Source organism: Hemitrygon akajei, chromosome 4 (genome assembly GCF_048418815.1).
Source record: "Hemitrygon akajei chromosome 4, sHemAka1.3, whole genome shotgun sequence".
NCBI lineage: Eukaryota > Metazoa > Chordata > Chondrichthyes > Myliobatiformes > Dasyatidae > Hemitrygon > Hemitrygon akajei.
Genome location: NC_133127.1, coordinates 47,213,280 through 47,231,156, shown reverse-complemented (window position 1 = coordinate 47,231,156; position 17,877 = coordinate 47,213,280). Strand labels below are relative to the sequence as shown.

The 17,877-nt window shown below is 41.6% G+C and overlaps 1 protein-coding gene across 1 annotated transcript in view; it reads left to right on the top strand.

The window, feature by feature from the left end:
• papss1 (3'-phosphoadenosine 5'-phosphosulfate synthase 1) overlaps positions 1 to 17,877 on the top strand; it is a 95,727-nt gene that overhangs the window by 15,355 nt on the left and 62,495 nt on the right. Inside the window, exon 3 of the mRNA XM_073042500.1 lies at positions 7,799 to 8,034. Within this exon, the coding sequence (XP_072898601.1) occupies positions 7,799 to 8,034 (236 nt within the window). The remainder of the gene's footprint in view (positions 1 to 7,798; positions 8,035 to 17,877) is intronic.

The window sequence follows — 17,877 nt, the reverse complement described above, 5'->3', positions numbered from 1 at the left end:
TACGCATTTCATTATTAATTCATCTTTTCAATCCAGTAGATATTATAATTTGACCATGGATGTATACTTTAAAAGTATCCCATAATATCCCACTGGAATTTTCTTCCGTAAAGTTAGTTGAAAAGAAAAAGGTAATCTATTTTTTAATAAAGTTAACAAAGTTTAAGTCCTGAAGTAGAGTAGAATTGAACCACCATTGTCAAGCGCTAAAAGTTACATCAGTTAATTTGATAGTTTCAAGGGCGCGTGATCTGAATCGGCAATTGCATCGTACTCACAGGCAGTAACAGGCATAGCTAATCGAGAGTCAATAAAAAAGTAATCAATTCTAGAATAATTATGATATACATGAGAAAAGAATGAGAACTCTTTATTGTTAGGATATAAAAACCTCCAAATATCTAAAGTTCTAGAGTCAACTTAAAAGGAATTGATAAGAATAGCAGATTTGTTTGGAGGTACCTGATTGGACACAGACCTGTCCATCGAAGGATTCAGACAACAGTTAAAATCTCTGCCCGTTATCAACATATATTTATTTAAATTAGGAAGAGATGCAAATAAATGTATAAAGAATTAGGATAGTCGGCATTTGGTGCATGGATATTAACCATAACAACTTTTTGGTTATGAAAGTAAACCAGTAATTAGTAGAAATCTACCATTTGGGTCTGAGATTGTTTCATAGTGAACAAATGAAATCAGGGAGTCTATAAAAATAGATACATCTTTCACTTTAGCCTGTGAATTAGAATGAAATTGCTGGTTTTTCCAAAACCTAAAGAAATGCTGATTATCCTCCTTCCGCACATGAGTTTCCTGGGCAAAGATAATCTGAGCATTCAATCCATGAAAAACTTTTAAAAATCTTCTTCCGTTTAATCGGATGGTTCAAACCATTCATATTCCATGAGACAAAGTTAGTAATATTATCCATTTTATTTGAATAATCCATATGGTATGTAAAGGGTTAACCTTCCTGCATAGGAAGCTCATGAATCAGGAAGAGGGAAAAAGGTTTAAAGGAAGTTACGACAATTCAGACATATTTGTAGTTTCAGTTCAGCCCAGATGTAAAAAACTAAACTCTGAATCTGAGAAAATGGCGGTGCGACAGCAGCGTGCGGGGCCAGTGTGGGAATGAATATCTGTTATCTGTAAGTAGGGGCCATGCACAATCCTGATTTGATGGGGACGGACATGAGAAGCACGGAGGAACATTTGGTGAAACTTCTGACATCCCTGTTTCGCTGCCGCTGCTACAGTGTGATCGACAAATCTCCGGAGAGGAAGGCCCCAAATCCTCGGCTTTCCCTGTTGCTTGGTGGTCGGGGGGTCATAGTGCTCAGCAGAGATGGTGCTCGGTGTCGGAGGGCTGGTAGGAGGCTCAAAGTTTTTTGGACAGACTCAGAGTTGGCTGTGGTCGGATGCTTCCAGAGGCTGCATCGGGAAGCTTTGCGGCGCTGGAGGTTCATGGTAGGAAGAGTTTTTCTTCTTTCTACCATCTACGTGAGATGATAGGCTATTGAGGACTTTGAGACTTTCTTTTACCGTGTCCATGGTCTGCCCTTATCAAATTATGGCATTGCTTTGCACTGTTATAACTATATGTTATAATTATGTGGTTTTTGTAAGTTAGTCCTGGTCTGTCTTGTGTTTTTGTGATATCATACTGGAGGAACATTGTATCATTTCTTAATGCATGCATTATTAAATGACAATAAATGAGGACTGAGTGTCCTCACAACCTAATCTAATCTAGGGACAGCTCCACCCCCCACCCACAAAGACTGGAAAACTGGCCAATAGACAGCCAGAAAGCTAACTAGAGCCTCCCTTATTCCCCACTCTCTTGATGCCAAGTCTCCAAAATTGGAAAAAAGATGCAAAATACCACCCAGTCAAAAATTGAAAAAGGAATACAGTCGGCCCTCATCTGCGGATTCCATATGTGCAGATTCAACCAACCGCAGATCGGGAAACCCCGGAAGTTCTCTCTCCAGCACTCGTTGCTTGAGCATGTACAGACTATTTTTTTCTTGTCATTATTCCCTAAACAATACAGTACAACAACTATTTACGTAGCATTTACATTGTATTAGGTATTATAAGTAATCTAGAAATGACTTAAAAGTACAGGCAGTCCCCGGGTTATGAATGAGTTCCATTCCTGAGTCCATCTTTAAGTCGGACTTGAAGTTGGAACAAGTAATCCGGTATTATTTAGCGTCAGTTAGTCAAACATTTTTCTTAGTATATAGTACATATTTTAGCTTTCTATGCATATAAAACACTTAAGAAACATACGTATTTCAATAATTTAACCACTGCATTGCTTAGTAATAATTGTAGCTTTCATTGGGGTAAGGCCTTTCACATGCTTCATTAAAATTGTTCCGATCGTTGACTGACTGTAGCCTGATGCTTTTCCAATGACTGATGGCGTTTCACCTCTTTCCGATCGCTTTATTACTTCCACCTTATTTTCGATCGTGATTATTTTCGTGAACAGAAACACTGCGGATTCAGAGCTACGCCACCAGGTCCTAATGTCCACCACACGGAGACATGTTAAATAAAGCCTGGGGTCCACTGGGTTCTAAAGACCACCACACTGATACATGTTAAATAAGGGACTTGCGCATCCGCGAATTTTGGTATCCGTGGGGGGTCCCGGAACCAATCCCCCGCGGATAAGGAGGGCCGACTGTACCATATTTGCAAAACATTTTGAGAAGCGAAATCTTAAAAAGTGAAACAGAATACAATCTTATTAATATTTCAGGAAAAAAAAGTCACCAGACCAGAAAAAACTTCAAACTCTTAACAGTCAGATCCATAAACTGATTATTAATTTATAAACTAAATGAATACAGACACGAAAAAAATTGAAAAAAAATGCGAACTTCCACCTTAGTCAAAACATTGAGAAGGGAATGCTATAAACAACACCAAGCAAGTGTTTAAAAGAAAATCAGCCATTTGCAAAACATTTTAATAGGCAAGCTCACAAAAAAAGAAACAGAATGCAATCTTATTAATATTTCAGAGAAAAAAGTCAATCACCAAATCAATTTCTTAATTATTTTCAAAACACGAACAATTGAAAATAGTAAAGTAACAAAGGAAAAAAAAGAAACTTAAACATAGAAGCATAATAAGCATGCATGCTGTGAAACAGAATACAAGTGTTATCAAGCCAATGGCAAAAATCTTCAAACTTCAAAAGTCTAAATCTATGAAGTGGTTATTAACTTATAAACCAAATGAATACAGACATGAAGAGACAGTAAATTTATTAGACAGCTGGGATCTGGGATTGAACATTGGTTGTCAAGGAATTGCTGAGCTTCCACGGATTTAAGCCATTTATGTGATTTGTCAGGCAGAACGACCCTTAAATGGGCTGGAAATAGCAGAGTTGGTTGAAACTTTCTTTGATAAAGCTCGGACATCACCGGTTTAAAAAGCAATCCTTCTCGCATCACATCGGGACTATAGTCTTCAACCAGTTGAAACTTGAGGTCCCCGTGTACAGTAACCCATTTCTGACAGGCAGTTCCAATTAAATGCTCCTTGGTTTGCACATAGTGAAATCGAAGTATAACAGGTCGGGGCTTCAGCTCTTTAGGGGATTTGGCTCTGAGAGCACGGTGCGCACGATCAAGTATAGGTAGTAGAGAAAGCTTCAGAGCTGAACATGTCCATTAAAAATTGAGAAAGAATTTAGTAAGCTCACCACTGTCAACATCTTCACGGAGTCCTATTATTCGCAGGTTCTGTCTACGACTGCAACTTTCCAGATCAATAATCTGGAGTTTATACTGTTCCAGTGTCTGAGTAGTCAAAGTTAATTTCTTTTCCAGCACATCCAATCTGTGAGCTCTCTGCCTTCCAGCTTCATCGAGTTCAGCTATTTGCCGCTGTTGTTTTTCACACTCCTGCTTAAGCAAACTGGGAGATCTTTCAATCTCCTTTAATACTACTTTCAAAGTAGAAAATTTCTTATCGAATTTATCATTCAGGAGTTTGGACATAGCTTCCAAAGTGAGTGGAGATTGTTGAAGTTGTTTAGGATCTCCTTTCCTTCCGCTTCCATTACCGGCTTCCTTGCCTTCGGCTGATGCCTTCTGCCCTCTAGTATTCATTTTTGGCGATTAAAAGTCAAAGTTCAGGCATATAAAAGTGTTATAAACACTTTAATATAAATAGTGAAAGGGTGGTTAAAAAAAAATTGAAAGATGAACGGAGCAAAGCCAAAATACGACTTATTCCATCTAGTGTCCCAAGAGAATCCCCACAATGTCCGTTTCTGTCAAAAATAAGTTCAACTTTTGTCTCATCTGTATACAGAACATTGTCCAAGAGTGTTTTAGAACATCCAGGTGGTCTTTTATAAACTTGAGACATGCAGCAATATTTTTTTCAGAGAGCTGTTGTTTCCTCTGTGGTGTCTTTCCATCACCGCCATTGTTGTTCAGTGTTTTTCTTGAAGTGGAAACATGAACAGAGAGTTTAGGAAATTCCAGAGATTTCTGCAGGTCTTTTGCTGTTACCCTTGGGTTCTTTTACACCACCTTCAGTACTGCACATTGTGCTCTTGTTGTGACCTTTGCAGGGTGCCCACTCCTAGGAAGAGTAGCAACAGTATTGAGCTTCTTCCATTTGTAGACAATATCTCTTACTTCGGGCTGATGAACACTCAGGTCTTTAGAAATGCTTTTTGCAGCCATTTCCGGCTTCATGGCTACAACTCTTCTAGTCTTCTGAAAGTTGTTTTGGTCAAGGCATGGTGTGCATAAACAGATCTTTCTGGAGAATTGTAGGCTCTGTCTATAACCCCACTCTGTGTGTCTGTTTATTGGACAGGGCACCTCTCCAACCTACACCTCCCATCTCATCTCATTGATTGGAACACTCGACTCCAGTGGTGTCAGTTCTGATGAAGGGTCTCGGCCCAAAATGTCAGCTATTTACTCTTTTCCTTTGGGGGGGGGGGGGGTGTAAGTAACACCTGACTCCAAATTGCTTTTGTAGAAAGCATTACCCCAGAGGTTCACATACTTTCTGGAACCTGCACTGTGATTGCTTAAATGGCTACTAAGTTTTGACAAGTAGTAGTACAACTGGTTGTTATTAGTTTAGACAGATTATGTTTGTCTATTATTGTGACTTGGATGAAGATCAGACCACATTTTATGAGTAATTAATGAAGAAAATCAGGTAATTGCAAAGGGTTCACAACCTTTTTCTTGCAACTGATATTCCACTGTTTTAATTATCTTCAATATTCTATATATCTAAAGACAAATTAAATTCTAAAAGTTGAATTTGACCTTCAGTAGTTCAATTGTTATATGAAAAAGTTAATACAATGAATTAAACCTTAACTAAAACTAATTTTTGGCAAGGATTATCAATCTCATTCATAAGAAAGGGGTTATTGCTGGCATAGTGCTCAGGTCTGGCATAATGTTTAAAACATCAGATGCTTTGTGCACCTGACCTTTAACTCTGCAATCCAGACTGGCCTCTGAAATCAGTTGTGAGTCTGCAGCAAAGTGTAAGGTCAAACATGCAGGCATCTTCAAATTCCATGTTGCAGCGCATAGAGATGTGAAAGTCAAAAAAATGCTGAGTATCAGAGTCTGGAATGGTAGTTTCCCACATCGGAACTTGCTAATTCCATCTAAATTCTTCCAACATTAGAGACTGGAGACTGAAGATCAAAGCTGGGATGAGTTGCGGCTTGTGTATCTCCAATTGGAAATGGAGATGCCTGAAGGGAAGGGTCAAAGATGAATCATGTGAGGGTGAGAACGGGATGGAAAGTGGCAGCACAAAGTAATGTGTGAGTGCAGGAGGCAACACCAATACAATTATCAATGTACTGGATAAAATGCTAAAGGAGGGAGACTGGTTAGGAATCGAACAAGACCCATTTCATTAATGAAAAAAGATGGGCATAGCTTGTTCAAACCAGAAGATGTGCATGGAGATCTTGCTACTTTTATACTGTAAAGCTCAATTAGACAGGATATCAACCTTTACTTATTAGTAGCAGCTCAAAAGGTTGCTGATGCTGTCCTCTAATAAAGCTGAGGGTGAATCAGAAGCACTTTCAGCTGAGTTAATACACAGTGGCCCACCTTGCCACTGTTGAAAAAATGATGGTCATATTCTGGTGTGTTTTATTTTTCAATCAGCATTTCTTAAAAAAATATATATTAAGCTGTTTTCAAATTTGCTAACTCATTCTCTTGGATGGCAAACTGAATTGTATCTCAACAATAAATCATTAGGAAAATAGTAACTGTTAGGATTAATGGAGCAAAGTCTGTCAGATCTTTATCTTACTTTAAGGTGTTCTAGTAACTGTATTACACGATGATAGTGAAGTTAGCTAATTATGGCCATCAATATTTAATAAGTCAGTCCCATAATACGAAAATGGGCCCTTCATCCTAAATTGTTTATGCCAAACCAGTTGCCTACCCGAGCTTGTCCCATTTACCTGCATTTAACTGCCCCTGTCCATGTACTAGTCCAAATGTCTTTTAAATGTTGTAATTGTATCTATTTCTGACAACTTGTTTTATATATCCAGTATCCTCTGTGTGGAAAAAGTTGCCACTCATCTCCCCTTTAAATCTCTTGCCTTAAACTTATACCCTCTAGTTTTAGACTCCCTTACTGGGAAAAAGACGGACTGTTCCATTTATCTAAGCCTCTCAGAATTTTGTATAACTCTGTAAGGTCACCCCTCAACCTACTATTCTTCAGGGAAAATATTTCAGCCTATTCAAGCCCTCTTGCCCCGGTAACATCCTTGTCAATCTTTTGTGCACTCTTTCCAGTTTAATGACATCCTTCCTATAGCAAGCTGACAAGAATTGCGCATAATATAAAAATTGAGGTCTAGTACAGTTGTAACATGACATTAAAAATTTGGGGATAAATGCCCTGATTGATTAAGGCAAGCATAACCATTTGCTTTTTTGCTATTGTGTATCTGTGATGACACTTGCAGGAAACTATTTTGTACCTCTAGATCTCTTCTACCATTTACTGTGCAAGTCCTCAATGGTTTAACTTCCCAAAATGCAATGCTTTGCACTTGTCTGTGTTAAATTCCTGGCTCACTACTTTGATTGCTTTAGATCCCGTTATAATCTTAGTTAACTCATTCACTGTCCACTATGTGACTAATTTTGGTGTCATCCTCAAACTTACCATGTCAGCCACATTCTCATACAAATCTTTACTATAGATAAGAAAACAGTGGACCTAGCATCGCCCCCTGCAGCATATTGCTGGTCACAGGCCTTCTATCTGTAAAACACCCTTTTGCTTCTGGATCTTAATAAAGTTGATGTAGATGTCTACTGTCTTGCCTTATCAATCCTCTTGCTTGACTCTTTTATATAAAAAAAAGATTTGTGCAACATAATTTCTTGCTCACAAAGCCATGCTAACTATCCATAATCAGTCCTTGCCTTTACAAATGCAAGCAGATCCTGACTCTCAGAATCTGCACCAGTAACTTTCTCACCACTGATGTTGGCATCACTGGCCTGTAGTTTTGTGGCTTCTCCTTGCAGTCCTTCTTGAGTAAATCCGCATCAGCAACCCTCCAGTGTTATAGTGTCTAATCAAACGCATGATTCAGTGAATGTTAGAAATGTTAGAATGTTAGAAACTCTGGGAAAACATCAGAAATGAATGAGAATATATTTTACAATCTATTCATAACAAGGTATTTTTATAAAGTGTGTATTTTTTATTTTTTATTTGATAGGCTTGTCTGGCGCTGGTAAGACAACAGTCAGCATGGCACTGGAAGAATATTTAGTTTGCCATGGGATACCCTGCTATACATTGGATGGTGACAATATTCGACAAGGTCTAAACAAAAACTTGGGTTTTAGCCCAGGAGACCGTGAAGAGAACATTCGACGTATTGCTGAAGTAGCCAGACTGTTTGCAGATGCTGGACTTGTGTGCCTTGCCAGTTTTATTTCTCCATATACAAAGGTACTTTCCCATTTTTATGTCTTTAAGATTTTTTCTTTATAGTTATCATTAATTTAATCTTCAACTGCTTCATCCTGTTTATTATTTCCAATAGCATTCATATTTTCCTCATCAGTTTCAATATGCATCTAACAGTTTGCTTGGAGAATTAGCTTTTGTGATAGTTTACTGTTTCTCCAATGTTAACATTTTAATGTCGAAAATGCCATAGTATGCCTTTTGAATGCAAATCAGATATACAGGTAAATCCTTTTCTTTCTTTTTCAATCTTTTCATTATTATTATTATTAATATCAACATAATAAGATTAATACATAGATATTGGGATTACAAACTTACAAATTTATACTGAACATGAAAGGATACACAAGCAATAGTTACAATATAATTAAGTCTTCCCAAATCATGAATGATACAAATAACATAAAAACAAAGCAAAACTAGGTTATATCATAATATATATTAAAAAAAACAAAAAAGAGAAAAAGAAAAAAAAATTATGCTAGAAAAACTAATCTAACAACCTAATAACTAATAGAGGAAAAAAAGAAGAAAAAAAATGGGCTGTTTATAATATCTATTAAAAAAAAATACAAAATCATCAGTGTCGCCAACTCCAATCCTCTCAACATATGTATAATCAAAGCTGGAAAAACGAATAGGTTTAGAACAGGGTCTCATTACATCATATGAAAATATTGAATAAATGGTCTCCATGTCTTTTCAAATTTAATAGAAGGGTCAAATACAATACTTCTAATTTTCTCCAAATTTAGACATAACATAGTTTGAGAAAGCCAATGAAATACGATAAGGGGATTAATTTCTTTCCAATTCAACAAAATAGATCTTCTTGTGGCGACCCACTTACTAGCACACTCGAACCGGCTCACAATTAGCCAGCGTGCAGGCACAAAGGCTAGGTCCGCAACAAAGCCTGCGGGGGTTTGTGAGTACGTGTCTCTTGGAGCATCCACACCCGGGGAGGGCGGGATGAGGGAGGCTTTTAAAGCAAGGCTGTGAAGTTCGAATAAAATATTCTTTGATTGCAGTTTACCGACTCCGTGTCGTTATTTTAGTGCTGCGTGTAGCACACCGCTACAATTGGTGACCCCGACGGTCCAAATGATTTTTGGACCGGAGATGACCGACGCCGCATTTGTTCATGTGGTTTTGTTGAAACTGCCAAGCTTCTGGACGCTACAACCTCACCTATGGTTCCAGCAAGCAGAAGCCCAATTCCACGTTCGGCAGATAACCTCAGAGGACATCCGTTACTACTATGTGGTGAGCTCCCTCGACCAGGACACAGCGGCCCAGGTTGCGGAGTTCGTTCAGTCTCCCCCGGCGGACGGCAAGTACACGGAATTCAAAGCCCTGCTCCTAAGGACTTTCGGACTCTCACGCCGCAAGCGAGCTGCCCGTTTACTGCACCTGGATGGCTTGGGAGACAGATCTCCATCAGCTTTAATGAGCGAGATGTTGTCTTTGGCCGACGGACACACACCCTGCCTCATGTTTGAGCAGGCATTCCTGGAGCAGCTGCCCGAGGACATACGCCTGCTGCTGTCCGACGCGGATTTCAGCGACCCCCGGAAGGTGGCAGCCCGGGCGGACTTGCTGTGGAACGCCAAGAAGGTGTGTGGGGCGTCCATCGCACTGATCACCTGGCCACGCTCCCAGCAGCAAACCAGTCCAGGCCCAGCCGCAGAGCCCGCTAACCCCAGAGGCAGGGGTGGGGAGCCCAGCAAACAATGGTGTTTCTACCACCAGCGGTGGGGCGCAGAAACCCGCCGTTGTCGCCCGCCCTGCCAGTTCCCGGGAAATGCCAGGGCCAGCCGCCGCTGATGGCTACGGCGGCTGGCCATCGGGATAGCCTCCTGTATGTGTGGGACCAGCGGTTGGGACTCCGTTTTTTGGTCGACACCGGTGCTAAGATCAGCGTCTTACCTCCGACGAGTAACGACACCCGCAACAGGGCACCGGGTCCTCCCCGAGGGCCGTGAACGGCAACACAGTAAGGACCTATGGCACCCGTCAGGTGCAGCTACAGTTCGGCTCCAGCCAATTCGCGTGGGACTTCACACTGGCCGCCGTAGCCCAACCGCTTCTGGGTGCGGATTTTTTGCGGTCTCACAGCCTACTGGTTGACCTGCCCAGGAAGAGACTGGTCCACGCCGAGACCTTTCAGACGTTCTCCCTGGGTGCAGCCCAGTTGCCAGCCCCTCACCTTGGCTCCATCACGCTGTCCGACAACGACTTCATCAGGGTCCTGACGGATTTCCCATGGGTTCTGGCACTGCAGTTCGCGGCAGCCATGCCCCAACACGGCGAACAGCACCACATCCCGACCCAGGGACCACCCCTCCACGCCCGTGCTCGGCGGCTTCCCCCGGACAAGCTCTGACTGGCGAAGGAGGAGTTCAAGAGGATGGAGGAATTGGGGATCATCCAGTGGTCCGACAGCTCATGGGCCTCCCCCCTGCACATGGTGCCCAAAGCGACGGGGCTGGAGACCGTGCAGCGACTACCGCAGGCTGAACGAGGCTACCACACCGGACCGCTATCCTGTGCTGCACATTCAGGACTTTGCAGCAAACCTGCACGGCGCACGGATCTTCTCCAAGGTAGACCTCGTCTGAGGGTACCATCAAATCCCGATGCATCCGGACAACGTCCCCAAAACGGCTCTCATCACCCCGTTCGGCCTTTTCGAGTTCCTCCGCATGCCGTTCGGCCTGAAGAATGCCGCACAGACGTTCCAGCAGTTAATGGACGCGGTGGGACGCGACCTGGACTTCGCATTCATCTATTTGGACGACATCCTCATATCCAGCAGCAGTTGTCAGGAGCATCTGTCCCACCTCCGTCAACTCTACGCCCGACTGAGTGAGTACGGTCTAACAATCAACCCGGCCAAATGCCAGTTCGGGCTCGACACCATTGACTTCCTGGGCCACAGGATTACGGCAGACGGGGCAGCCCCTCTGCCCGCTAAGGTAGATGCGGTCCGCCATTTCCCCCGACCCACCACGATCAAAGGCTTTCAGGAATTCGTAGGTATGGTCAATTTCTACCACCGCTTCCTCCCTTCCGCTGCCCGGATCATGTGCCCCCTGTTCGCCCTGCTGTCTGGTCCGGGCAAGGACATTACCTGGGACGAGGAGTCCACCGCCGCTTTCATTCAAACGAAGGAAGCCTTGGCGAACGCCGCGATGCTAGTGCACCCCAGAATGGACGTCCCTACCGCCCTCACAGTGGACGCATCTAACACAGCAGTCGGTGGGGTACTGGAGCAGCTCATCGCTGGTAACCCCTGGTGTTTTTCAGCAAACACCTGCGGCCACCCGAGCTCAAATACAGTGCTTTCGACCGGGAACTGTTGGCGCTATAACTGGCAATCTGGCATTTCAGGTACTTCTTAGAAGGTGGGCCCTTCACCGCATTCACAGACCACAAACCACTTACCTTTACGTTCACGAAGGTGTCCGATCCCTGGTCGTCCCGCCAGCAGCGCCATCTGTCCTACATCTCTGAATACACGACGGATGTCCGGCACCTCTCGGGTAAGGACAGTGTCGTGGCGGATGCGCTCTCTCGCCCTAACATTCACGCCCTTTCCCAAGGGGTAGACTTTGAGACGCTGGCGGAGGCACAGCAGGCAGATGAGGAGATCCCGAGTTACAGAATCGCAGTCTCTGGTTTGCAGCTCCAGGACCTCCCCATAGGCCCAGGTGAGAGGACCCTACTCTGTGACGTCGCCACCGGCCAGCCCCGTCCCGTCGTCCCGGCACCTTGGCGGCGACGTGTTTTCGACTCCATTCATAACTTGGCACACCCCTCCATCAGGACAACCATCCGGATGGTCTCCAACAGGTTTGTTTGGCACGGACTCTGCAAGCCAGTCTGAATGGGCCAGAACGTGCATGCACTGCCAGACGGCCAAGGTGCAGCGGCACACCAAAGCTCTGCCGCAGCAGTTCCACCCCACCCACCGGCGTTTCGACCACATTCATGTGGATATCGTGGGCCCCCTGCCAGTGTCACACGGAGCGCGGCACCTCCTGACTATCGTGGACCGATTCACAAGATGGCCAGAGGCGATCCCGCTCACCGACACCGCCTCTGAATCTTGCGCCCGGGCACTGATCGCCACCTGGGTGTCCCGCTTTGGTGTACCGGCCCACATTACCTCCGACAGAGGCGCCCAGTTCACCTCCAGCCTGTGGTCTGCTATGGCCAGCCTTTTGGGGACACAGCTGCACCACACCACTGCCTACCACCCACAGTCGAACGGACTAGTGGAGCGTTTCCACCGTCACCTAAAGTCGGCTCTCATGGCCCGCCTGCGAGGAGCTAACTGGGCGGACGAGCTTCCCTGGGTCCTAATCGGCATCCGCACGGCGCCCGAAGACGATCTGCACGCCTCGTTGGCCGAGTTGGTGTACGGCACACCCCTGGTCGTCCCCAGGGAGTTCATACCAGCCCCAAGGGGGCAAGAGGAAGAACCCGCAGCGGTCCTGGGCAGACTACGCGAGAGGCTCGGTGACCTGGCCCCCATACCCACTTCGCAGCATGGGCAGAACCCGACCTGCGTACCCAAAGACCTGCAGAACTGTAAGTTTGTGTTTGTACGACGGGGTGGGCATCGGCCACCGCTGCAACGGCCCTACGAGGGGCCGTTCACGGTGCTCAGGAACAACGGGTCCACGTTCGTGCTGGACATTGGGGGGAGAGAGGAGGTTTTCACGGTGGACCGACTCAAACCAGCCCATGTGGACCTGGCGCAACCGGTCGAGTTTCCGGCACCGTGGCGCAGAGGCCGACCTCCCAAACAGGGTCCGGCCCAGACTGTGGACATTGGGGGTTGTATCGCCGGTTCTTGGGGGGTGTTATGTGGCGACCCACTTACTAGCACACTCGAACCGGCTCACAATTAGCCAGCGTGCAGGCACAAAGGCCAGGTCCGCAACAAAGGGAAAAAGCCTGCGGGGGTTTGTGAGTACGTGTCTCTTGGAGCATCCGCGCCCGGGGAGGGCGGGATGAGGGAGGCTTTAAAGCAAGGCTGTGAAGTTCAAATAAAATATTCTTTGATTGCAGTTTACCGACTCCGTGTCGTTATTTTAGCTCTACCTGTAGCACACCGCTACATTCTAGCTATTAATGTAAGAAATGCAATCATTCGACAAGCAGAAGAAGATAAATGGATTGAGTCCATCATTGGTAAACCAAAAATTGCAGTAATAGGATGAGGTTGTAAATCAATGTTCAATACCGTAGAAATAATATCAAAAATGTCTTTCCAATATTTTTTCAAAAGCGGACATGACCAAAACATTTGAGTTAAAGACGCTATCTCAGAATGACATCTGTCACAAATAGGATTAATATAGGAATAAAAATGAGCCAAATTATCCTTAGACATATGAGCCCTATGCACAACTTTAAACTGTATTAATGAATGTTTAGCTCATATAGATGATAAATTGACTAATTGAAGAATTTTATCCCAATTCTCAATAGGGATAGTAAGGTTAAGTTCCCTTTCCCAATCATTTTTAATCTTACAGAAGGGCTCTGAATGTATTTTCATAGTTATATTATAGAGTTTTGATATTACACCTTTCTGAGAAGGATTTAGTTCTAACAAATTCTCCAAAATACCCGAAGACTCAAGATTTGGAAAGGTAGGAAGTACAGTATTTAAGAAATTCCTAATCTGTAAATATCTTAAAAAAATGAAATCTAGGCAAATTATATTTATTAGATAATTGTTCAAAAGACACAAAACAATTATCCAAAAATAAATCAGAAAATCGTAGTAATCCTTTAGTCTTCCAAGCTGAATAAGCTTGGTCTATAATAGAAGGATAAAAAAAAGAAATTGGATACAACAGGAATAGTTAAAACAAACTGATTCAACCCAAAAAATTTCCAAAATTGAAACCATATACGTAAAGTATGTTTAACTATCGGATTGTCAATTCGTTTCTGCAATTTAGAAAGAGCAAAGGGAAGAGAAGACCCTAAAATAGAACCCAATGAAATTCCTTGTACAGATTTAGTTTCCAGGTTCACCCAATGAAGGCTAAAAGATAAATCCCAATCCTTTAACCAACATATCAAATATCGGATATTAACTGCCCAATAATAAAATCTAAAATTAGGCAATGCCAATCCACCTTCCTTCCTTCCTTGCCTTCTGTAAATATTTTTTACCTAATTTACGATTTTTATTCTGCCATATATATGAGGAAATTTTTGAATCAACATTACCAATTTTTTATTCCGAAATTTTTTTTTGCTATCGCTTGAAATATATATAAAAACGTGGGTAAAATAATCATCTTAATAGCATTAATCCGACCTATCAGAGATAAAGATAATGGTGACCATTTAGTGAACAAACATTTAATCTGATCAATTAAGGTAAAAAATTAACCTTAAATAACCCCTTATAATTTTTAGTAATTTTAATCCCTAAGTATATAAAAGAGTCATTAACTAATTTAAAAGGTAAATTTCCATAAATTGGAACCTGTCTATTTAAAGGAAACAATTCACTCTTATTAAGGTTTAATTTATACCCAGAAAAATTACTAAATTGAGCCAACAATGATATAACTGCAGGAATGGATTTCTCAGGATCAGAAATAAATAATAATAAATCATCTGCGTATAATGATAACTTATTTATATCCATCCCACGAGTAATGCCAAAAATGTTCGGTGATTCTCTAATAGCAATTGCCAAAGGTTCTAAAGCAATATCAAATAATAATGGACTAAGAGGACAGCCTTGTCTAGTACCCCGAAATAAACGAAAAAAGGGAGATCTTTGATTGTTAGTAAAAACCGAGGCTACTGGAGTATGATATATCAGTTTAATCCAGGAAATGAATGTCGGACTAAAATTAAACTTCTCAAGCACAGTAAATAAGTATAGCCATTCAACTCTATCAAAATCTTTCTCCACATCTAATGAAATGACACATTCTGAGGTGCTACGTGAAGGAGTCTAAACAATATTCAATAATCTCCCAATATTGAAAAAAGAATAGCGATTTTTAATAAAACCAGTTTGATCTTCCGAGATAATTTGAGGTAATACCTTCTCCAGCCTGGATGCCAGTAACTTGGAAAAGATCTTGGAATCTACATTCAATAATGATATTCGTCTATAGGATGCACAGTCAGTAGGGTCTTTATCTTTTTTCAATATTAAAGAAATGGAAGCTCTATAAAAAGATTGTGGCAGTTTACCCAATCTAATTGCTTCTTCAAAAACCCTGCATAACCAAGGAGAAAGAGTAGAGGAAAAACACTTTAAAAATTCCACTGTATACCCATCTGGACCTGGTGCTTTCCCAGAATTCATAGAGGAAATAACCCCTTTAATTTCTGCATCCATAATAGGAGTTTCTGATATTGAAAGATCATCTGATGATAATTTTGGAAAATTCAATTTCCCAAGAAAATCAAAGATGGTATTATGATCATGAGGGAATTCAGAATGATACAGGGAGGTATAAAAATCTTGAAAAGATTTGTTTATCTCATCATGGTTAATTGTCAATTCACCATTCTGTTGACGAATCGTAATAATTTGACGCTTAACCAAAGCATTCTTCAATTGATTAGCTAACAGTTTACCCGATTTATCACTATGTATATAAAAATCAGATCTGGTTTTCATTAATTGATTTTCAATCGAAGATGTAAGTAATAAACTGTGTTCCATTTGAAGTTCAACCCTTTGTTTGTAAAGCTCCTTATTAGGAGCAGTCGAATATTTCTTGTCAATTTCTTTAATTTTATCAACCAATAAAAGAGTTTCCTTCTTAATACGTTTTCTCAAACCAACAGAATAGGAGATAATCTGTCCACGTATATATGCTTTAAAAGTGTCCCAAAGTGTTCCGCAAGAAATATCATCCGTGGAATTAGTTGAAAAGAAGAAATCGATTTGTTCCTTAATAAATTTAATGAAATCCGGATCTTGCAGTAAGGTAGAATCAAATAGTTTCAATAAAAATTGAAACTCCCTTTACTTTGGCATTCGAATTCAAATGGTACTGTTGACCCCTCCAAAACCTAAAGAAACGTTGATTGTCCTCTTTCTTCACATGAGTTTCTTGTACAAAAATAATATGTGCATTCAGTCTTTGGAATACTTTGAAAATCTTTTTCCGTTTAATTCGATGGTTTAAGCCATTAGTATTCCAAGAGACAAAATTAATGGTCTGAGCCATATTTCTAAAATCAACCCTTTGGTATATAAAGAGTTAACCAAATTATGAACTCATGCACCCGGAAGAGGAACAAAAATAAGGGGCGAACCCGGAAGTGACGATATCGCGGACATTTTAGTAGTTTAAAATCAGCCCAAATGAAAAAAACTGAAACTGGTAAAAAGAACAATAGATTTAGAAAAGAGACCCCCACCCCCCACCCATGAAGAAAAAGTCCATCCCGAGCCTGGAGAAGGCTGAGGGGAAAAAAGAATGATACTAAATCTACCCCCGTGTCAGCAGAAGGCAACTCCAAATATATAAAGGAGAGAAAAAAAAGATCCACCCAAACTCCAAAAAAGTAATTATCACTATACTAAAACAAACTTCTTAATATAATTGCTAGTAAAAAAAACCCAAAAAGAATATAAACGTTAGTAACTTATAAATTGGGTTAAAACCCAAACAAAAAGAAAACGAGAGAAAAAAAATGGCGAAATCAAAAAAAAGCAAGGAATATTTTAGAGAAGAAACCGCCATCTTAGTCACACAAAAAATGAAAAGGATATATATCAAACCGTTAAAAAAAATCACCTTCAAAGGGTTAATAATAATGACCAAAAATAAAGTACAGTGGTTAAAGTAAGTAAAATATGAAGATTAGTACGTCGAAAAACTTTAATTAGAATATAAAATATAGAATAAACCTACACCAATAGCCAGAAACAAAATCTGGTTTTGGAAACAAAAACTATCTTGTAACGATCAAAATCACTCATTTATTAGAAACGAGAGTCCAAAGCAGTAGGATAATTCTCATCCAGAAAGCTTCGAGCCTCAGATGTGGAGAGAAAAACACGCCGTGGTACATTCAGAGGCGAGATTCTAAGCTTCGCAGGGTATAAAAGCGCTGGTTTTAGATTTTTCTCATAACATTCGGACATCTGAGGTTTAAAAAGAAGCCTTGCCTTCATTACTTCTGGGCTAAAATCCTCCACTAATCTAAACTCGAAATCTTTGAATTTAACCATCCCTAAACGCTGAGCCACACGAATAAGTTGCTCTTTGACATGCACGTAATGAAATCGAACAATTACAACAGGTGGTTTAGATGAAGAACTTAATGATCGGCGCATAATTCTGTGGGCGCGATCAAGTAAAGGAGGACTGTCTGGGAGTACAGAAGGGAACGCATCCTGTAAAAGTTGAGCAAAATACTTCGAGGGGTCCCCTTGTTCAATACCTTCCGGGAGACCAAGTATGCGTAAGTTCTGTCTTCTGGACCGATTTTCAAAGTCGACACTCTTGGCTTTAAGTGTTTCCACCTGTTTAATTGTCGAAGATAATTTCTGCTCCAGTTTTTCAATTATCAAGTCTCGCTTCCGAGCGTCCTCTTGCAAAGTTGCGATTAGAGCTTGCTGCTGTTTAATTACTGAATCAGTCTTATCCATAGAATCCTGGAAAGCCTTTAGATCTTGTTTGAAAGTTTGTCGTTCTTCAAATTTTTCATTTAAAAGCTCCAATAACATATCATAAGTCAATTCAGTACACTTAGGATCGGTCTTTTTTTTCTTTCCGTTGCCGTTAGAATCTTTCCCAGGGTCTCTCCCTT